At 49.7% G+C, this 22,396-nt stretch overlaps 1 protein-coding gene across 2 annotated transcripts in view; it reads left to right on the top strand.

Annotated features, from left to right (window-relative positions):
* Positions 1 to 18: 18 nt before the first annotated feature.
* Positions 19 to 22,396, top strand: part of TTC21A (tetratricopeptide repeat domain 21A) — a 32,046-nt gene continuing 9,668 nt past the window's right edge. Inside the window, exons 1-14 of one of the 2 annotated variants that reach the window (XM_077865734.1) lie at positions 19 to 179; positions 1,467 to 1,596; positions 2,410 to 2,520; positions 3,103 to 3,269; positions 4,610 to 4,732; positions 6,765 to 6,922; positions 9,742 to 9,826; positions 11,642 to 11,740; positions 12,730 to 12,922; positions 15,983 to 16,080; positions 16,248 to 16,448; positions 16,908 to 17,037; positions 18,705 to 18,862; positions 19,092 to 19,307. In XM_077865734.1, the coding sequence (XP_077721860.1) occupies positions 156 to 179; positions 1,467 to 1,596; positions 2,410 to 2,520; positions 3,103 to 3,269; positions 4,610 to 4,732; positions 6,765 to 6,922; positions 9,742 to 9,826; positions 11,642 to 11,740; positions 12,730 to 12,922; positions 15,983 to 16,080; positions 16,248 to 16,448; positions 16,908 to 17,037; positions 18,705 to 18,862; positions 19,092 to 19,307 (1,893 nt within the window). In that variant the 5' untranslated portion in view covers positions 19 to 155. The remainder of the gene's footprint in view (positions 180 to 1,466; positions 1,597 to 2,409; positions 2,521 to 3,102; positions 3,270 to 4,609; positions 4,733 to 6,764; positions 6,923 to 9,741; positions 9,827 to 11,641; positions 11,741 to 12,729; positions 12,923 to 15,982; positions 16,081 to 16,247; positions 16,449 to 16,907; positions 17,038 to 18,704; positions 18,863 to 19,091; positions 19,308 to 22,396) is intronic. The other variant, XM_077865735.1, reaches the window with a different exon arrangement.

The following is a 22,396-nucleotide window of genomic DNA, read 5'->3' as shown; positions in this document are numbered from 1 at the left end:
CGCACCGACGCTCCTAGCAACGGGCCCGCGCCTCCGTGTCCAAGGACGCGCGCCGCCGACTTCCGGCCGGGAGAGCCGCGCCCAGGACCCCGACTCGGGAATCCGGTTTCGCGCCGCCGCAGCCGACCCCGCCTCGGAGCCGCGCGCGCCCGGAGATGAGCAACGATGACTCCCTTATGGTGCGTGGCCCGAGCGCGGCCTGGCGGCTCCCTCCGGGCCTCCCTGCCCGCAGCCCCGAGACCCCGCGCCCCGCGGCTCTCCTGGGACCTCGTGGACCGCTCCTGCTGTCCCCTTTACCCGCCTTCCGCTGTCCCGGGCCGCCCGCTAATGAAGGGCCTGGCCCCCTCCGGCCGCTCGGTTCCTGGCGAGCGAATCTTTCCCCTCTCGTGTTCTTCGTGCACCCTGAGCTCCAGTTCTGCATCCGCACCTAGTCCTGTCCTCGAGCTCCCCTAACCCAGCGTATCCAAAACCCATCCCTGTCATTTTGCCGTCATCTCCCCTTCCCCTGCCTCCGCCTCTTCTGAGTCCCCCACCTCGATAGACCACACCACTGTTTGATCCTACAGCCTTCACTCTTCCCCGTCCCCATCTCGGGTCCTGTCTATCAGCGGGAAATGTCAGCTCTTACAAGTCCCCTGACAGCACCCACGGCGTTGCATCTCCTAGCCCAGGATCAACACCATCTCTCTGCAGGCACCTGAAACAGTATCCCCCATACACACACCCCAAACAGTTCTCTGCTTCAGCTCTCTGTTCACCAGCAGTCTCCTTACCAGCACCAGCAGCAGAACCACCACCACCACCACCACCACCACCACCACCACACACACACATGCACACACACACCTGAACACATCCCTCCTCTGACTTAAAACCGTTCCAACTTAAAACCATTCCTGTTACGCTGAGGATGATGTCTGGGCTCTTTCATATGGCCCACAAGACTGACAAGCCAACCACATCTCTCCCCAAGCCCAGCACCCACAAACCTTAGGGGAAGTGAGACCTCACTTTGAAATCTCAGCCCCTAATACTGCATGACCTTTGTCAAGCCATAGTCTCCCTGGGTTTCAGCTTCTTTAACTGTGAAGGATATGGAGAGAATAATACATAAGATAATGGGTGTAAAGCCCTTGATACCGTTCCCAACAAGTGTTTAACACACAGTAACTTACAACTCTAACTAGTGGTGTACCTGTTATTATTGGTGCTCTCTCTTTTCCCTCATTCCCTTCCTAAGACAAAGCCTCAGTTGAATTCTCCATCACTTTTGAACCCTCCAAGTTCCTTCTCAGGGAACTGCATGGAGCTACTCTTGGGGCTGATGAAGAGCAAAATGAAGCCTGAATGTTCTCTTTCCCTCCTTCCTTCTGCAGAATGGAGGAAGAGCAGGGAGTCAGGGAGAAAGTGGTTCAGAACAGAAAGAAGGGACTGGGGCTGTTGCAACTATGTCTTCCTCCCCACAGGCTGAGATCATTTACTACAGCCAGGAACAGTACTTCCGCCATGTGCAGCGGGCCGCGGCCTTGGGCCTGGAAAAATTCAGCAATGACCCTGTCCTGCAGTTCTTTAAAACCTATGGAATCCTCAGGGAAGGTAAGGACTTGCCAGGGTCGGCCTCGTGGCCTCCGGCACTTGCCTAGCCCCAGCAACTCTGGCTTTACCTGGATGCCTGCTTATACCCCAGCCGTGTTGCCATGGAAAGAGTCTTACACCCAGGTTAATCCCCCAGATGGCTGTGTAATACATTATCTAGTTGACTTTTCAGACATCAGAGAGCTCACCACCCTTGCTCTGCACCTCAGTTTCCCTATCTGGAAAGTGAGTGGGTGGGGAGACATGACTGAATGATTATTGGACGAATCCCAGGCTTGGAAACTGAGAGCTGGTAGTGCAGGAAAAGGAGGAAGTGGTAGGTATGGGTCAAGACAGGTATGGTACAGGAGCAGGGGGGAGGGGTGAGCCTCATGCAGGTGCTGACTCACTGACATTCAGAAGGTAGTGCTGGGCTGAGGGCTGGCTGAGCTGCCCATGGCCAACCACAGTGGACATGGAGGGATAAGTATAACCTGTGGCTCTTGAGCAGCTAGCTGGGAATACCCTGCTGGCCTTTCTCAGAACTGACCCCCAGCCCCAAATCCTGGCCTCACATCCTGCAAGTACTCAAAGGTATATCTGAGCTCCAAGCCCTCCAGCACCTGGCAGCATGGGCAATGGTGTCAGCAGCCCCTTCAGGGAACTTGGGTCATTAGAAATGTTTTGGACCAGTTAACCCAATGATTCTGGTTGAAGTCAGGTAGTGCCAAGCCTTGGGTCAGCTCTGACAAGGGCTCCCCTGTGTTGGCCATAGACCTCCTGCCCTCTGGGCCTGGAGCCCAAGAGCATAACCAGGTGGGCTCTTCTTTGCAGAGCACATACAGGATGCCATCAATAACCTGGAGAGCATCCGGAATCATCCAGATGTGTCCTTGTGCTCCATCATGGCCCTCATTTATGCTCACAAGCGCTGTGAAACCATCGGTGAGTGCAGCCATGCCCAACAAGGCCTAGTGCCCTGGGGGAAGACAACCCCACTGCAGAGATGCAGCACCCTCAAGGGCTGCCACGGGAGGTGGGTGCACTGGTGACCGCACAGGCTGGTAGCCAGGGAGGAGTGGCTTCTATTCCCTCCCCTTGGGGTCCTCAAGGAAGGCCTGTGCCCAGATCCAGCTGCGTGGGAGCCACTGGTAAAGAGCATGACAATGGGAGAGGTCCTCTCCTTCCAAATCCTAGGAGTTGGGGAGACATCCTGCTTCCTTCGCCAAGACCTTGTGGAAACAAATCAAGCTGATATAAATAATTCCACACTCTAAACAACTCTCTCCCTTCTCGGGATGGATTGTGGGCCTGAGGTGGGGGATTTGGCAAACTGCTGGGTACCGGGGAGAAAAGATAACCCTCAGACAGCAAACCCAAGTCTAGGCAGCAGCGGCTCCTGTGGTTTCCAGGCCCCAGGCTGACAGTAGTCTGCCACATGTTGAAGGATGGGCCCTCAATGCATCCTGTAGGCCCAGGCGGCCCTCCTCACTCTGACTTGCCCTCTTCCCCATCTCGGATTCCCAGACCAAGAAGCCATTCAGGAGCTTGAGAGCAGCCTGAAGGAAATCCGCAAGACCGCCAGCACAACGGCCCTGTACTATGCCGGCCTCTTCCTCTGGCTCATAGGCCACTATGACAAGGCCAGAGAGTACATCGACTGCAACTTGAAGCTCTCCAACAACTCCAGAGAGGTACCTGCTGTGGGCATCAGGAGGACAACAGCTGCAGAAAGCAGTGTCCAAACACATCCCCACTGGTCCTTTTGAACCAGTTAACTGGGAGCTCCTGCGGAGCACCCTGGGACTGGGAGAGGTCCGCACCTGGGCACTGACACCATCCCAGGGCTCCCAGGAGCCCCCACCCACGTTGTGTCAGGGTTTAGCCAAGTGAACACTGGCATGTGTCCAGAGTCCAATCTGCAGACAGCTGTTCTGTGGCCTGTACTATATTTTTTTTAAATCTTGAATTAGTTGCCGACATTTAGAAAGCAAAAGATCTTTACCTAAAAGCCCAGATTTCCTGGCTCTTTGGGAAAATAAGAGGAATTGGCTGCACTGGACCTACCCTCCCTCTTAGCAATGGTCTGCTGGATATCCGTGATGGCGCATACAGTAGATCTCACATGTGGTAGGTCGGGACTCCTGGTAGAGTTTGAAGCCTCAATCTAGGTTCAGTGTAGTCACCACTTCAGCAGGGGTGATCTCCCTCCGCAAAGGGGTGAAAATTGGTACCCCAAGGAGGGAGTGAAAAGAAATCTTACTGTTGATGTATAAAACACAGAGTTACACACTGCATAAATAAATATTATATGTGTGATATTAAAAAGTCTTGGAGGGAGAGAAAAGGATTAGGGAAAAGGTCTGAAAAGGCTCCTTAGGATGGGAGCGATGGGAAAGAGTTGAGAAACACCAGTCTAAGGCATGAGGGATGCTTCAGGGCAATGTTATCCAAGTGCCCCTCTGACCTCACCTTGCAGGTCTGGCCACCTGTCTGCCAGCAGAGGCTAGATGAAGGCTGGAGCAGAGTCGGAGAGGCCCTAGAGCTCAGAAGGACTCCTGTTAATCCCCTAGAAGGCATTCCCACCTCCCCTTACTGGGCTAAGGTGTGGAGGGAGCAGGAGTGGCCATGCACAGTGGCCTATAGTGGCCTCCTGACCCCAGTGTAGAGTAAATAGGCAATGACAAGACAGGTGAGAGTGGTCAGTAGAGGTAGCAGAGCCCCGGGGGTCCCAGGGAGGGGTCTGGAATATCATGGAAGGTCTTCGACAGGAGGGTCCTCCTAGGTTGAATTTTAGAGACTAGTGGTAGTTAATCAGGTGAAAGGTTTTGGTTGGGAGGGCTGTGCCAGGACAGGAGCAGAGTGAATTCCTGGTGGTGAGAGGGAGCAGGGCTGCCCTGGGGTTTGCAAATAGTTGTGCCTGGCAGGGTCTCGGGGTGCAGCGTGACAGGGATGGGACATTAGGCGGGAGAGCAGGTTGGGTCAAGGCTCTGTGAGACCAATGACTTTATCTTCCATCTTGTTCTGATCCCAGGGCCTTGTGCTCCGAGGCTGGGTGGACCTCACCTCAGACAAGTCCCATATCGTGAAGAAATCCACCAAGTTCCTGGAACAAGGAATTCAGGATGCGAAAGATGTGCTGGGGCTGATGGGAAAGGTGGGCAGTGGCAGGGAGAGGGGAGGGGAGGAGGATCCCCACCGGGACCACTGGAGCCAAAGACCCACCAGGTGACTTTGGGCTAGACCCTCTGTCTCCAGGGCCTCACCTGGCTGATGAGGAGCAGGCCTCCCACACACATACACACACAGAGGATCAGAGTCACACAACAGCTCAGGGCCCACTCGGTTCTCACAGTCTGGCTCGCCCTGTCTGAGTGCCTGTCTTGTTCTGCATGGGGTCATCTCAGGGGATGTCCTTTTTTCTCTATCATGCTTTCTCTTCTCACCTGCTCGGTTCAGTGGGCCGTAAGAGAAGGGAGATATGTGATTTGTGTTTTTTTTATCTCAATTTAAATGAAGTCCCTTTTTTCTCATGTGCCGCCACTGAATCCATCTATGAAAGAAAAGCTGACCCTCTCGTTCTCTCCTCTTATATATCTTCTTAGAAAATGAATATGTACTCATTAAGAAAAAAAAAGGCTGAAAAAGTCAAAAGAGGAATTAAAATGACACCCTTCACCCTCCCACTCCAAACAACTCATGTGGACATTTTAGGGTCTTTCAGGCTTTTTCCAGAGTGTGCGGTTCAGAGTGTGCGTTCACTTGGCTTTCTGCAGGTTTACCAGGGGGCACCCTTGGGACCAGCATCTGTGGGGAGAGGGACAGAAGCAGGACCTGTGGGGGGAGAAGTTGTGCTGTGATGCGGCCATAGCAAAGGTCTCAGCCAACTCAGAGTTCTAGAGTTTGGGTGGCCCCTCACTGACCCCCTCCTTGACCACAGGCTGGATGAGGGCTGCCCCTGGGAAAGGACGTGACCTGGCACGAGGCAGCTTCCTTTAGCCATGGGCAGCCCCAGGGCTAGGCTCCCCGGAGAGCTACTGCTGCTCCTGGTCCTGAAGGGGATCCCACTGAGTGCCCTCCACTGGGCGGGAGATATTGTGGTCATTTAATAGGAGCATAGAGTTGTCATGATAGGGCATCTTATCATTTGACTTCCTTTTCTTCATGTAAGATTTTGTCATAAGTAACTGTCATTTTGAACCGTGCCATCAAGCCCATCCCCTGTTGTATGGGCCTAATATCATTTGCCAAGCCAGTTCTCTACTGTTTGGACACTGAGATTGTTCCCAGTTTACACTTAGAAAGAGTGCTGCTGTGAACACGCATATGCATAAATCTTTACCTGGGACAATCCTCGTCTTGTTTTGTTTTAAAGATTTTATTTATTTATTCATGAGAGACACAGAGAGAGAGGCAGAGACATAGGTAGAGGGAGAAGCAGGCTCCCTACAGGGATCCCGATGTGGGACTTGATCCCAGGACCCTGGGATCACGACCTGAGCCAAAGGCAGATGCTCAACCACTGAGCCACCCAGGTGCCTCTTCCTCTTGTTTTTATTAAGTCTCTTGAGGGCAGGTTGCCAAAGGTCTAACATACGCTCTGGTTTTCAGAGTCATGTTTCAAGTCCTTTAGGAGCATTGCTCTTTGCCCCTCAAGCACCTGGGCCATGACTCACTGAATCACTCACTCACGCACTCGGACCTGGTGGTTGGCACTGACCGGCAGAGGCCAGAACTCCAGCCCCATGATCCTCGATGGAGAAAAAGTGCCACTTCAGCCCCCCAATCCAGAGTGTTCCCTGCAAGCCCTAACTGACCCAGGGCCCCAGGGAGCAATTTTCATTGATAAGGTTCAAGACAGTGAATGGAAAAGGAAAAGTAGAAGTGGAAGGTGCCCAGCAGCCTGAGGTCTCCCTCTAGGGGTGGCCCGCACGTGGTCTTACTGTATCCCACACCTGCCAGGGTGCCCCAATCTCCCTGGAGCCCTGGCCTCACCTGTCCAAGAAGCCAGGACTGGTGTGGACTTTGATTTGTCACTCTGAGTGATGGTGACTCCTTCCCCAGGGGCTTCGAGGAATTCCCGCAGCACACATATGTCAGGCTCTGCTCCTGTTCTGGTCAAGACCCTGACACCCCTGGACCTCCCTCTGTGGGCACTGATGGAGGCTCTTCTGTTGGGCTTTCAACAGGCAACATACTTAATGATGCAGCAGAACTACTCAGGGGCCCTGGAGGTGGTGAACCAGATCACCGTCACCTCAGGGAGCTTCCTGCCTGCCCTGATCCTGAAGATGCAGCTGTTCTTGGCACGGCAGGACTGGGAGCAGACAGTAGAAATGGGACACAGGTGAGAGGCAGGTGTCCACCGGCACCACTACACCACACCGCTGCTTCTTCCCTTTCTTTGCGAGCCAAGCGTGCTAACATGTTCCCATCTTACAAGATGGGGACATGGGAGACACCGTGTGTTTGATGCAACAAGACATAAAAGTAAATATTGGCAACAGAGGAGGTACAGAGAGTGATGCGATCATATGGGGAGGAGGCCAGGAGGACATGGCCCCTGATAGACAAAGAAATAGGCATATCTAGAGCTATAAGCATGTTATTTAGGAGAAAGAGACAGAGGAGCGACCCAAGGAACCCAAAGCAACCAGGATTACAGGCTGACAAGCAGTTGCCTCTAAAGAGCGGGGTTAGAGGGGCATAAAGGAACTATTGCATTATTTAATTTTTTTAAATTATGGGTATGATACACCGTAATAAAAACTTCAGGGAAAAAGGTCATCGGTGACTGAGAAGACTTCTAGCCAGACAGCAAGAGCCGGGGAGCTCCTGGGGCTGTGGAAGCCAGATACCAAGTGCGGGTGACCTTGGAGCATTGTCACTGTCTCTAGAAATAAAGACCACTTGGGGGGAGGGATGTCAGATGGAAGGTTTTTTGAGGATGGAATTTTCTAGATAACTGAAGCTTATCTCCTTAAACTAATGCTTTCACTAGTTTTATTAAGTAATTCTAAAATGTGTGCTACTAACTTTCTCCCTAAAAAGAGTTAACAGACTACTTTTTTTCTGAGTGACCACGAGTCATCACTACGAATCATGACTAAGTTGTGGTACTATACAGCACAGTTCAAAAACAAAACAAAACACAAGCAGACCTCTTCCCTGTGGAGGGATGGCAATTCCTCTGATGATCATCACTGGAATTTGAGTCCCCGAGAGAGGCACCCAGGAGCAAATGAACGTAATTGGGATCTGCTCAGTGCACTGGGGCCCCCCACATGCGGTGCCTGTGCAGGCCTCGCTTCTCTGTCTCAGAGTTGACACCTGGCCAGTGTCCTTGGCAGGAACTGGGTGAAGAGCTTGCTTTGGAGGCTTGGCCTTCGGCCAGCGGGATCCTGGGAGCACCTGGCTGACGGCCACAACCGTGGTGTGCGTGGCCTCCCTCGCCCAGGGCCCTGCTGCCTTGCCTGCAGGGAACAGTGTTTAGTGCCAACGGGCTGAGTCCCACAACCGATGCCTGCCCTTATGGAGTTTTTTGCAGCTAGTGGCATTCACAGAACTTCCTCCATTGTTTTTTATTTTTAAAAACTTAAAACTCCTAACCTTGAGATCAGGAGTCAGAGGCCCTACCAACTGAGCCAGCCAGGCAACTTGCCCCTATTGTTTTTTAAATCTGTGCCCCTCTAGGTGTGTTTCTTGTTCCATCCCTAATATCATTTATTTCTCCCTTTAAATTTCCTTCATCAACATCAAAGTAATTTGTTTCATTGACTAGTCTTTTTAAAAACCCCACTCTGAGTTTTGTTGATGGTCTCTATAGTATCTGTTTGCTACTGTGTTAATGTCTGCTCTTTGTGATTTCCTGCCAACTCCTTCCTGTGGGGCTATCCTGCTCTTGTTTTCTAACTCTTGAGTGGGATGCTTGGCTCATCCATTCTCAATTTTCTTTTAGAATATATGTGTTTAGAGTTGTGCATGTCCCTCAAGGTACTATTTTAGCAGTATCTACACATTTGGATGTGATATTTTCAGTATCATTTGGTTCTAAGAATTTTCTAATATCCATCCTGATTCTTCTTTAGTCCATAGGTTATTTCAAAAAAAATTTTTTTTTAAATTTCCAAATGTATTTGTTTCCCTGTACCTACAGAATCAGCATAAAGGATTAAAACTGTTTGAATGTTGACTGCCTAACTAATCATATTGGGATTTTGTGTCTTAATTAGAGTAACCCTCTATGAAGTGCAGGGCCATCCCTAACTAGGCTGAAAAATAGGAAGTTTCCCATAAAGAAACAGAATATTGAAAACCCCAAAGTATGTATGACCGGAAACTGTGTCTTCACAATGACACATGTTGGAAAGCAAGGTTCCCTTTCCATCTTATAGCTGCAGATGACCCATCAAGGACCTCTCCACCACGCTGGGACCACAGGGCCATGATCAAGTCTATGTTAGTTGGCATATGAATAGGCTTCTGTCACAGATTGCCCCAGATGCATGGACTTAAATAACATGAAAGGTTATTCCTCTATCAGATAAGAGTCTGGGAGGTTGTCCAGGACTGGCATAGCAGCTTAACTCTGTTAGGATCCCAGGACCCTTCTGTCTTACTGTTCTATATTCCTAGGATTTTGATTACATGGTCCATGTTTCAGCCAGCAGAAAGAAGTAAGAGAAGAAAGAAGAGATGTGCTGTAAGGAAACAGCTGGATGTCACTGGGGCACTTGCAGTCACATCCTGTTGGCCAGAACTTAACCACAGGGCCACACTTGAGCTGGAGGGGAAGGCTGGGAGATGTGGTCTTTATGCTGGGTAGCTGTGTGCCCAGCCAGATCAGGAGTTCCATTATTTTTTTTTTAAGATTTATTTATTTATTTATTCAGAGAGAGAGAGAGAGAGAGAGGCAGAGACATAGGCAGAGGAAGAAGCAGGCTCCATGCAGGAAGCCTGACATGGAACTCGATCCCAGGTCTCCAGGATCACACCCTGGGCTGCAGGCGGCACTAAACTGCTGTGCCACCGGGGCTGCCCAGGAGTTCCATTATTAAAAGGAGAAAGGGAGACAGGATATTAGGAGACAATCAGAAGTGGCTGCAGTGCCATGCTAGCCTGGTCTATGCATACTCAAAATTCATGTGGCTCCTCTTCCTTTTTCAGAATCCTAGAAAAAGACGACGGTAATATCGATGCCTGCCAAATTCTAGCAATGCATGAGCTTGCAAGAGAAGGAAATATGACTACAGTAAGTTCTTCAAGACTCAGGAGTTGGGCCTTGAAACAAGTGCAGCCTAGGAGGAAACGCTCTGAGCTCCACCATCCCCAGGGCCTTTGAGGGTCCTCCCTGGATCTCAGTCCCTCCCATCTCCTTCACCTCATATTCCCTGTAAGAAGGTCGGAAGGACTGCTTTGGGCCGGCAGTGAGGTTAAGTCTGGTTTTGCCATGAGTTACCTCATGTGAGCCTGGGCAGGTTCACCTGGAAAAGCCCTGGGATCAGCATCCATAAATTGGAGATAATTCCAACCACTTTGTGAGGTTGTTAGAGGGACTAAATGGGATGACTAGTGGGAGTGCCTGGGAAATGCCACTTTTTAAAAAAATATTTTATTTATTTATTCATGAGAGACACAGAGAGAGAGGCAGAGACACAGACAGAGGGAGAAACAGGCTCCCTGCAGGGAGCCTGATGCAGGACTCAATCCCAGGACCCCAGAAACACAACCCAAGCCAAAGGCAGACACTCAACCACTGAGCCACCCAGGTCCTGGGAAATGCCATTTTTTAAGGAGTGGCTGGAATTGCTCAGGTATTGGCCAGGTAGAGCCTAGCCTCAGACTTGCTCCTAAGCCCTGTAGTTTTTCCAAAGAAACCCAAACCTGTCCTCAAACACAGAAACATCTGGAATTCTTTATGAAGACTTCAATGCCCAGACAGGTCTTTATTTTCCAGAATAGTTTGTGTTTTCAGCCACAACATTGCCTTTTGAAAAAATGCACTGCCTCTGTGACGAGTGGCAGATCAGGAGTCTGTAAGGGTTTCACGATGCAAAGAGGAAGCTTTTGGTTCCTTCTGCCCAGTTCTGAGACTATGGGTTTTGTGGGGGCAGGGGTGAGATGGAGGGGACAGTCCATAAGTCCATATTTGAAAGGAACCCTCAGCAAGGGGCCCAGGCCATCTCTGGGTAGGAACTGGACAATGGGCCTGTCCTAAGCACCCTGGGTGGGCCTTCCTAGGGCCTGGCCTGAGGTTTAGCCCCAGGGCAGAGTTAGCATTGATACTTCTCCTTCACCCCCCCACCCTAACCCCTAGGCTTTATGCTTCTCCCCAGCCCTGGATGCTCAGTGCTGATTTGCTTGCATCTACTGAGCAGAGTAGGCCTGCCCCATCCAGGGTTTCCCTTCTGGCACTTCTTTGCAGCCAGGAACTAAGAACTCCTCACTCTTAGTGGGTAATGGGGCAGAGGAGTCCATGGGAAAGAACGCAGGCTTTGGAGTCAGTTACTGAATGTCCCCAGGCAAATCACCTAACCTTTCTGACCCTTTGTCTACTAGAAAATTCAGATAGTTGTACTGACTTACAGGGCCATAGGGAGGATTCTTTGGAGTGACAGAGAGGCACCAATGTGGTGACTCATGTCAACATGGAGCAGAGGCTCAGGTCCAGGGCCCCCGCTATGACCATCTGCTCCTGAGCCAGCCCAGCAGGTGTGCTGTCAGCCTGGGGGGCATGTGTGGGCACCATGACAGCTGGCTTCTGGCTGGGGGTGGGGTTGGGGGTAGGGGTCGGAAAGGGCAGCTTCTCTTCACAAATCCATAGACAGAGAGGCAGTGCCAGCTCTTGGGTGAACAGTGTTCCTGAAAGCTCCACCTGTGGGGCTTAAAATAAGGCTGGTGCCTGGGATCTCCCCATCCCAGTTGGATCCGAATCTCTGGGGCTGGCTTCTGAGTGTAGATATTTTAAGATCTCCCAGGGGATGATAATGTGCAGCAGGGTTGCAAACCTCTGCCCAATTCCCATTTTTGTATATTGCTTTTGACATTGTCTGTTTTGTCCCTGCAGGCTGCCAATCATGTTAGAAATCTGATTAAAGCACTGGAGACAAGAGAGCCCCGAAATCCAAGCCTCCATCTTAAAAAAATTCTTGTGGTTAGCAGGCTGGTAAGAAGGTTCTTCCCAGGTCTCTTATATGCTTCTTAAGCCCTATGCCCACCCTTTTGGAAGCTTCCCGGGTACCCTGTCCTCCCCTCCCTGGCTCAAACTTGGCCTCTCAGGCTGGTGGCCCATACCCAGCAGCCCCTGTCTGCCTCTGGCCAATAACTATCACGTAGGCTCTGTGCTGCTTAGAGACCCAAATGCTGCTTGGAGATGCTGTAAAAGATCAGAGTAATTGAGTCTAGAAGTGCTTTTAGAGTAGGAGGCCCCTAATTGGGGGTAGAGGGCAGCATATGGCTATCACACAGCAGAGCAATGCCCAGCTCTGGCTCAGGGTGCAGGGGCACCCAACTGCTATAATCTTCCTGTGGAAGTGACCTGGAAGGGTGGGCCTGCCTGGACCTCTCTGACATCAGGCAGGAGCAAACAGACCAACTTGCCAAATAATCTGTCTCTGCCAGACCATTCAGCCCCAAAGCAAGATTTACTAGAAGGAATTGCTGCAAAAAACTAGGGTAGCTCTGGGGCCTTAGGAACCAGAACCGTGGAGTCAAATGCCATTGGGATGCAATCTCTCCCTCAGAAACACATACCCGTGTCTGATACTCTCTGCTTGTTCTGCACATCCGGCAGGGGATGTGGCTGCTCACAGCCTTTGGGCCCACTTCCCATCAGCAGGAGACAAACAGCTTCTCTCCACCAGCTTCAGTTTTTGAAAAACTTCTTGGTGATTTGGACCAATTATTGTGGCCAAACAGGAGATGGGTCCTTTGGAGGGCCCTGTGTCTGGAGGCAGGTTCCACAGATGGGGCCAGTGTGAGGTTCTTTGGCAGCCGGGCAACTGCAGAGACCCGACTATGGGTCACAGGCATCCCTTAGGCTCTCCTGAGCAGCACCCAACAGGCCTACCAAAGTGTCCCCCATTTCTGGTGTGGCCTTGTTGAGATAGGTTGGACTGACTGGTTTCCCTATTTCCATGTGCCCATTCCTTGCAGTGTGGGAGGAACCAGGCGGTTCTACAGCTAGTGTGCAGCTTCATCGAGCGCACATTCATGGCCACATCCTCCTATGCCCATGTGGCCACAGAGCTGGGCTACCTCTTCATCCTGCAGGACCAAGTGAAGGAGGCATCTTTGTGGTACTCGGAGGCCATGAAATTGGACGCGAACAGTGTGGCTGCCTTGACAGGTCCATGCTGGTTGGGCAGGGTGGGGAGTGGGAGGCGCAGGAAGGCAGGTAGCAGGGTAGCCTCCATGGATCCAGAAGAGAGGGAAGCATTCTCCCTAGAGGCTGTGTGAGTGTGGGCATACACTGTATGATGGGGTGCCTTTCCACAACATATAAATGGAAACCTATACGCCGACATAGGTAGAGAAGCAACAGCTAAAGAAATGAGTAGACCTGTTTTCTCCCAGAAAGCTCCAGGAAAAACAAAGGTTGAAAAGAGAAAAAAACAAAAAAACAAAAAAAACAAAAACCAAGCTCAGTGTCAGTGGAGGCTGGGAGCAAAACATGCCATGGGGCAGTCAGCGAAATAATGGTTGGATTATCGACAACCAGAGAATGGAATCAAGGAGGCCCTTAAGGAGGGGTGGGGCTGGAGGGAGCAGAACCAAGCCCCTGATGCTTCCCACTGCCACCAGGGACAGGAAGGACAAAAAGACTTGCTGCTCCCCAGGCAAGCCACATCCCGTAAGACATTCCCCCACCTGGCTCAGTCCCTCCCCACTTCCACAGTCAGGGGAGACCCCTAGCCCGTCAGCCAGAAGGGAAGGCCATTGGCCAGAATGCCCTTCCCACACACCAGCCCAGGCCAGCCCTCTCAGGTGTGTCCTGGAGTTCCTCCTGTTCTTTTTTTTTTTTTTTTTTTTTAAGATTTTATTTATTCATGAGAGACACAGAGAGAAGCAGAGACTTAGGCAGAGGGAGAAGTAGGCTCTCTGTGGGGAGCCTGATATGGGACTGGATCCCAGGACTCCAGGATCATGCCCTGGGCAGAAGGCAGATGCTCAACTGCTGAGCCACCCTGGCATCCCTGGAGTGCCCCTCTTATCTGACCTGCCTGGGAAAATCAGTGACCTTAACAATTTGGGAAATCTGCCCTAGCTGCTAATATTCATCAGTCTAGTCCGTTAGTAAATCTGCAAATAGTTTGAAAGAGGGGCCAGGTAGAGCAGCAAAGCCATGGCCCTCTGAGGAGAAAAGGTAAAGCTGGATACAGAAACCCTTCCCCTCCCCCACTAAAACCCCTCCAGTGTTTGCAAGGGCCCTGAGGTCAGTCAATAAGTAAAGAACAGGCTACTGTGAAAAAGGTTCTAGGGAACAAAAAAGCTACTGAAAATTAAAAATGTGATTGCAAAGTAAAATATTCCACAGACGAGCCAAATAGTGGGATGGATATAAGTGAAAACCAAGATGGTAATTAGAAGATAATCAGGAATAAATACACTGAAATGACCAGGAAATATCTTTAAAGGATGAATAATAAGAATAGATGGATTTGTCTTCCCAAATTCAAAACACATTACGAAACAACAGTAGTAATGTCAGCTTGAAGCCAACATGGAATAAAGAAGCCCATCACTGGCACGGAAACAGGTCTTTCGAAGGTGACCTTTCAAACCAATATTGTGGTAGGTTTCAATAATTCGTGGTTGGGCATCTAACTATCCGGTCTTAATAAACTCCACCGTTCTCAATAAACTCCAAGGACACTTGGCTAGCTCAGTTGATAGAGCACATGACTCGGATCTTGAGGTTGTGAGTTCAAACTCCATGTTGGGAGGAGGTGGGTAAAGAGTAGTTAGAAAATAAATTCCAGGGGCACCTGGGTGGCTCAGCGGTTGAGCATCTGCCTTCAGCCCAGGGCGTGATCCCAGAGTCCTGGGATCGAGTTCCGCATTGGGCTCCTTGCATGGAGCCTGCTTCTCCCTCTGCCTGTGTCTCTGCCTCTCTCTGTGTCTCTCATGAATAAATAAATTAAATCTTAAAAAAAAATAAATTCCAGATGAATTAAATACTTAAACAAAAAATTCAATCAGACTTGGGCTCCCTGAGGGAAACTGAGAAATCGGAAAGGAAAATGTCTTACCTTTTGGACTATGTAAAAATTTAAAACTAATGGATGGCAAAAGACACTGAAAAATGCTGAAGAGGTAGGGTGCCTGGGTGGCTCAGTGGTTGAGCATCTGCCTTCAGCTCAGGGCATGATCCCGGGGTCCTGGGAGGGAGTGCTGCATCAGGCTCCCCAGAGGGAGCCTACTTCTTCTGCCTGTGTCTCTGCCTCTCTCTCTCTCTCTCTCTCTCTCTCTGTGTGTGTGTGTGTGTCTCTCATGAATAAATAACTAAAATCTTAAAAAAAATACTAAAAAGATAAAATGGCAAACTAATGGAAAAATTTTGCTACAAAGGGTTAATAATCCTAATATATAAAAAAGAAAACAACAGGCTAAAGAAAAAGAAAAACAGGCTTAAAAAAAAACAGGCTAAAGCTGTGTGCAGGAAATTCATAGCAGAAAAGAAAAAAGCCATTCAATATATGGGAAAAAAAAAATGTTCCTTTTCCCTAGCAATAAAAAAGAGTGAATTAAAATGAGTTACCATTCATTTTTTAGTCTGGCAAAGAGTAAAGCATGTCTGCGAGGTTGTGGGGAAAGGCCACTTTCAAGTTCTTGGCAGTAATATTAATTGAAACATTTCTGGAGGACAAGTGGCCTTATCTATCACCATTTTAGATATACATGCCCTTTGACCCATCAACTCAACTTCAGGAATTAGAACACAGAAATATGTTTACCCTGGCACTACAACATTTGAACATCAAGAGCAAACCAAATGTGAGATGAGGTGCTCTTCAGTGGGGCAGTCATCAAATACAGTGTCCCATCCACAGTGGAATATTCTGTTGTCATTAAAGAGAACCAGGTGGATGTGTATAAACTGGGCCGTATACCTTAGATGTGTACACATCGCCAACAAATGAATGATTAGGAAGGGACCGCAAAAAAAAAAAAAAAAAAAAAAAAGGAAGGGACCGCAAGTTGTTAATAGTGGCTACCTCTGGAGAGAGACACATGTAAAACCGAGCAGGAGCTAGGTATGGTTGTCCATCTTGCCTCCTGTTTTGAATTCCTAACCATGAGCATGTATCACCCTTCCTTCCATCGTCTCATCTGTGCTCCTTGGCTTGTTGACCTGCTGGCTCTGTGTCAGAGCCAGTTGTCCATGCTTGTTTTCTCCCATTCCCAGGGGTCACCTGGTGCCAGATCCTGGAAGGTCACCTGGAGGAGGCTCAGCAGCAGCTGGAGTTCCTGAAGGAGGTGCAGCAGTCCCTTGGGAAGTCTGAGGTCAGAGCTCTTGAGGCTAATGGCTTGCTCCAGGATCGTGTCCCTTCTCTCCTCCCACCCAGTTTCCAAAATCCAGTAACCAGCATGGCTTAGACTCCTGCTTCGCCCCCCACACCCACCACCCAGCTGGCGGTGTTGGTGCCAAGACCTGGACCTGCCTCCCACAGGTGCTGGTTTTCCTCCAGGCCCTCTTGGCATCCAGGAAGCACAAGGAGGGGCAGAAGGCCACTGCCCTCCTGAAGGAGGCTGCAGAGCTGCACTTCTCCAGCATGCAGGGCCTCCCCCTGGGCTGTGAGTACTTTGAAAAACTGGACCCCCTCTTCCTGGTATGCATCGCCAAGGAGTACTTGTTCTTCTGCCCCAAGCAGGTGAGAGCACATCCTAGCCCCCATGCCCTTGCCTTTATCCTGGAGAATAATCAGGCTCCTTTTTTTCCAGATGTCTTCTAGGAAGTATATTACTCTTTCCTTGTTTGTCTGCTTTACTTGTTTGCCTGTTTTCACAGCCAGTCAAGATCCCCCTATGGGCAAGGGTCATATCTCACACACCTGAGATATGCCCCCAGTGCAGAGGAATGAGTCACTCTACAAATATTAAGTTCACGGCCGTGCGCCTGACACCATGTTAGGTACTGGGGGGTACAAGGGTGAGCAAAGCCAAGGCCTCATTCTCTGGAGCCTACACTCTAGCACTCGATGGCTCAGAGTGGATGATAATAAACATGTGGAATAAAGTAAAATTCCTTCACTGAAACAGTGTTTTCTAAGAGCTTTAGGAGTCTGTCTGCAATGGGACAAACCATACAGCCAGGCCCCATGTTCCTACAGCCCCGGTCGCCAGGCCAGATCGTGTCTCAGCTTCTCAAACAAGTCACTGTGATCCTGAATCCTGTAGTCAAAGCAGCGCCAGCCCTGATCGACCCCCTGTATGTGATGGCTCAGGTCAAGTACCTCTCAGGTGAGCCTGTTCGTCTGAATACACTGCCCCGGGCTAGCATCCACAGGCCGCCTGCCTGGGATGTCTCACAGGCGTACATACACACCCATCTCTGGTCTCCACTCCCCTGAAACCGGTTTGACTTCCCTCCCCAGCAGGGGTCTCTCCCACCTGGCCTGCTGCTGTTGGCTTCCATGCTCTGAGCCAGGTCACAGTCTCTGAACTTCCATTATACACAGGGGTCATGCAGACACTGGGATCGACTAGTCCTCAAAACAAGCAGAGATTCCCTCATGAGGTTTGGATTCTAGTAAGGGGAAATAGTTAACATATCAAATAAACACATTGCGTTGCTTGCTAAGACACAATAATGCCACGGAGAAAACTAAAGCAGGGGAAGGGATGGGATGGCAGTGTTGCAGTTTTTAAAAGGTGGCCCAGAGGGCCTCATGGGAAGGATAGACCCTGTAGCTTTCGGCTTTCAGAGCCTCAGGATAGCCTGAGCAATATCCTTCTAGCTTCTTCCATCTCAAGGCTCAGGTCCTAGAGAAAGAGAGAAAGTGGGAGAAATCTCCATGGGAGCCTTATAGTCCTCTCTGAGTGCTTTCCCCCTATGGTCTTGTACTCCCATCCATCTGGAAGACAGGCCAATCTCTGGTGTGCTCGGGGCTTCTGAAGAATCCCAAATGCCGCGGCATGCATCTGGCCTCTGGCACTGCCTTGCGTGGGTCACACTGTGCAGAGAGTTCCCCCATCTTCATCCTTACCCACAGTTTCCAGAGCTCCTGGGTACAAGGCAAGGGCAGGAGCACTCCCCCAGGGGTGCTAGCACCTGCCAGCAAGCAAGTCTAGGGCCAAAGCCAGGTCTCCAGCTGCTTAGGTTGCCATAGTGACATCTTCACATTTCTGCAGCACACAAGGAGGAGCAGGGAGTTTGGGATCCAGAAACAGGTGCTCCCCGATCGCCAGCTTACAGACTCTGAGCAGGAGCTGTCAAAAGGCCTGAATGCAGAGGAAGAAGGACTCTCCTACCAGCTCAGTGTTCCCCAGCCTTGGGCTGCCACCAGCCTGGCTGCAGGAAGACCCCTTATCCCCATATTGCCAAGGCATTCATAGCTCAGCCTCAGGAGCCAATGGCCCTGGATTTAAATGCTAACTTTGTCCCTTGTAAGCTGAGTGCCTTAACATCACTGGGTTCTAGTCCTACAATTAAAAGACACAGATAATACTGCCAACCTTGTAGGGCTGGGCAAATATTAAACCAGCCTTTCTAAAAGTGCTTTGCATGTACTGGGCCTAGAGCAGGTGCTTCATAAGTCAGGGCTATTATAGTTGCTATTATTGTTAGGTTTTGTTCTGCTATGAGGTGTGGGAATCAAGACTTAAGTGTTCCCCCGAGCTTCCAAATAGAGCAGTGATGTGACTTAGCCATCTCCCTGAGGGTTACAGAGAGAAAGGAAGGGTTACACCATGGTTTGAGTTTCCTGGCTTTTGTCTGCATCAAGGGAAAAAACTGGAGTTCTAATTTTAAGAAGAGACCTCTGAGTGAAACAGAACAGACCCAGGTAAAATGGCTGACTTGGGTATTTCCGGGTAACTGGACATATAAACTTCATTCTGCCTTTATATACTGGGTCCTGGGAGTTCCCAGGGATCCCTGGATATAGAGTCCTGTTTATCATTTCTAGGAGAGTTAGAGAATGCCCAGAGTACCCTGCAGCGTTGCCTGGAGCTGGACCCCACCTACGTGGATGCCCACCTCCTCATGTCCCACATCTACCTGGCGCAGGGCAATTTTGCCATGTGTTCCCACTGCTTAGAGCTGGGCGTCAGCCACAACTTCCAGGTGGGGGTCCTCTGTGCCCAGTCGCCCACTCAGTACCTTGAAGCTCAGCTAGCTGCAGCCCCTACCTGCCCCTGGGAGAGTAGCCCCAGGAACTCCCTCCATCCCTCAGACCCTTCTGCTGGCCAAAGGCAAATGTAGGCTCAGTGGGCTTCTGTAGCTTCCTCCAATCTGGGTGCGGTGAGTAGCAGCAGAGTGCACTGGAGTCCCGTGCTGCACTATGCTCCTCTAGGTGCGAGACCACCCCATGTACCACTTCATCAAGGCCAAGGCCCTCAACAAGTCTGGAGACCATCCAGAAGCCATAAAGACATTGAAAATGATCATAAAACTACCAACTCGGAAGATGGAAGAAGGCAAGAAGTTCCGTGGGCCCTCTGTACGGCCCAGCGAGCGGGTATCCATCTTACTGGAACTGGTGGATGCCCTCCGGATGAATGGGGAGCTGGTAAGAAATTCCGTGCTCTCTTCCCTTGGGATTGGGGCATTTGGAGGTCCAGGGTAATCACACCAGGCTCTTTGAATTCTGGGTGATGTTTGTTTGTGCTATTATTTGAGCTGTTATTCATCTGGGAGCACATCTTCCCCCTGCCTAAAGCTTCAGTGGCTCCCACTGCCTTCAAGATAAAGTCCAAACCCTACTGAGTCCTGCGTGATCTGTCCCCTGCCTACCTCACTGTCCCCAGGAGGATTTCATAAAGGCAGAGCCCAGAGACCCATCAGGGCAGCCACAGGTGGTTGTGCAGAGTGGGCACTGCACAGCTCCAATGGACGCTATCATCACACCACAATCTTTACGAATTGTGTCCCTTGGAGTTTTGTAGTATACAGTTTGCTCAACTGTATGAGGCAGCCCTGGGGCCTTGGAAGGTCTGTCAAGGCAAAGACAGAAGCTGCTGTAAAAGAACAGTGGAGAGCACAGAGGCAGGGGTAAGGCAGGGGTGGGGGCGGAGCTAGCCCCACATGCTGCCTCGGATCCTCACTGTCCTCACTCACTCACCTGCTCACCAGAAAGGGGTTTGTCAGCATAGCTCCAGGACCATCTCTGTGACCCAGCAGTCCTGGGGTATCTGGCTGCCTGTGATGATCCTGCCATGGAGAAGGAACAGCCCATGAGGCCCTTTCTCCTTAAAGTTAAAAATTGCCTTCTGGGCAAAGATGGGAATGTGGAAGCCTGCTTGTTGTACTTTCCTCCTTTAAGTCTGCCAAGAGGAACACAAGAACTAAAAGTGGAGAAGGAATCTCCATCTATAACAAAATTAGGGAAGAGCCACATCCCAGAATAGTTGATTCAGTTGGCCATTTATTCAGCTGGTGATTGAGGGCCAGCTACATGCCAGGCACCATGTGGCGGCAGGGGTAGGGGGGTGTAGAGGAGAGCAACCAGCAAGGTCTCTGTCCTTTCAGAACTTACCATGGGGGGAGGGGAGGAAGCTGGGTGCTGTGAGTGGGGGCCTGATTCCTGCATTTGCTTGAAATTTCTGAACTGAAATTTCTGAACTGTCAAGCCAGGAAAGGGTATTCCACTTTTGGAAGGGCAGAGCCAATGAACAAGAACTCTGCTAAAATGCCTCCTTGCTTCTCTCTGTCTGGGCTCCTCTCTAGGAGACATTGCCAGAGGAAAGTAAGGAGGGAAATAACTGGAAAATCAGTTCTGCCCCTTGCTTTGCTAGGATAACAGATCTGCAAACTGTGGCCTTACCTGTGAGCCAGGGGTTCCATCCCAACCCCAGCTTCTCACGAAGTCTACCCCAAAAGGGAAGACCCACAGAAAGCCCAGGGGAAACATGCTTCTAGTAGAGCTGTGTTCCGTACGCCCTCTCCCTCCCGAGCCTAGTTCCTGAGTAAAGGAAATGAAAATCTCACTTGAGAATGAGTGGTGATCAGAAGGAGTCCAACAAGGTGGTGGGAAGGAGGGAGGCGAGGGAGGAGGGAAGGAAGGACAGGAAGGGATGAAGGAAGGTAGGAAGGAAAGAAAGGCAGAAGGAGAGAAGAAACAAAATCCAAAGACAACTTTGGGAGAAAGAGTACTATACAAAATAGAAGAAGTAATCAAAACAAAACAACTTTTCTGGGCAGCCCCGGTGGCACAGCGGTTTAGTGCTGCCTGCAGCCCGGGGTGTGATCCTGGAGATCCGGGATTGAGTCCCACGTTGGGCTCCCTGCATGGAGCTTGCTTCTCCCTCTGCCTGCTTCTCTGCCTGCATCTCTATGAATAAATAAATAAAATCTTAAAAAAAAAAAAATTAAAAAAAAAAAACAAAACAACTTTTCTGCACTCAAAATAAAAAGAACACAGAATCTTGTAAAATCAGCTCAAAGCAGAGCACCAGAGATCCACAAAGCAGTTCAGCTAGCGGAATTAAAGAAATTAAGCACAGAAAGCAGTGATTCCCTTAGTCCCATAATTAAAAATATAAAGTGGCTGAACCCTCACTGAGGCTCTCTGATGGAGGAAAAGGTTGAGAAAGTCATTGAAGTGATTTGAGAGGATGACGGATAAGAAAGGGAGAGACAGCAGATAGCCAGCAAGAGCAAAATCAGTGTTCCTGCAGGAGAAATGCAGGACAGAGGACATGTCAGAGACACACCAAGAGAACTGTTCCTTTGGGGAAGAACAAATCAGTGACATGCAAAGGCACTCTGTGCTGGAGAAATAGCAGTAAAATATTAAGACTGAGAAATTCCTAATAGTAATATCCTAATAAAGTTATGGGAATCAAAGATTCATAATGTCATTGAAAGTTCCAACAAGCATCTGAGTAAGCAGCATATTAGCTGCTGTGAGAAAGAAAATAACACTGGCTTCAGACTTTTACTCAACAATACTAAATTCAGGAAGACAATAACAGTATTTATACGATGTCTATGGGGGAGGGATGTCTCCCAGGGTATCTTTCATATATGAAAGCAATAAAGGATACCCTAGGGACACCTGGGTGGCTCAGTGGTTAAGCGTCTCCCTGCATGGAACCTGCTTCTCCCTCTAAGTCTCTGCCTCTCTCTGTGTGTCTCTCATAAATAAATAAAATATTAAAAAATAAATAAAGGATACTCTAAAAAATTGAATAACTCCAGAATTATGATGTTAATTAAGCTTTTTTTTTAAGGTTTTATTTATTTGAGAGAGAGAGAGCACAAGCAGGGGGGAGAGGCAGAGGGAGAGGGAGAAGCAGACTCTCCGCTGAGGAGGGGGCCCAATGTGGGGCTCTATCCCAGGACCCCAGGATCATGACCTGAGTTGAAGGCAGATGCTTAAGCAACTGGCTGCCCAGGCACCCCTAAACTTTTTTGAAAACCTACTTGTCGATATAATCCAGACAACCAAAACACAAAGTTTTTATGAGTGGGAAAAAAATTTAAGCTCTAAAAGGACACATAGAACTAACCTAAATAAATATAATTATATTGAAATAATTATAGTCGTTTCAACTCAAAGCCAGCATAATTGCTAAGTTCTTCAAATAAAAATTATTATTAAAGTCAAAATAAAAATAGTATCCCATAAAAAATTCAGGGAGGAGGCTGTGAAGGGAA

The sequence above is a fragment of the Canis aureus genome, chromosome 22 (genome assembly GCF_053574225.1).
Source record: "Canis aureus isolate CA01 chromosome 22, VMU_Caureus_v.1.0, whole genome shotgun sequence".
NCBI lineage: Eukaryota > Metazoa > Chordata > Mammalia > Carnivora > Canidae > Canis > Canis aureus.
Note: the sequence above shows the minus strand (reverse complement) of the source record. Positions and strands in the feature narration are given on the sequence as shown.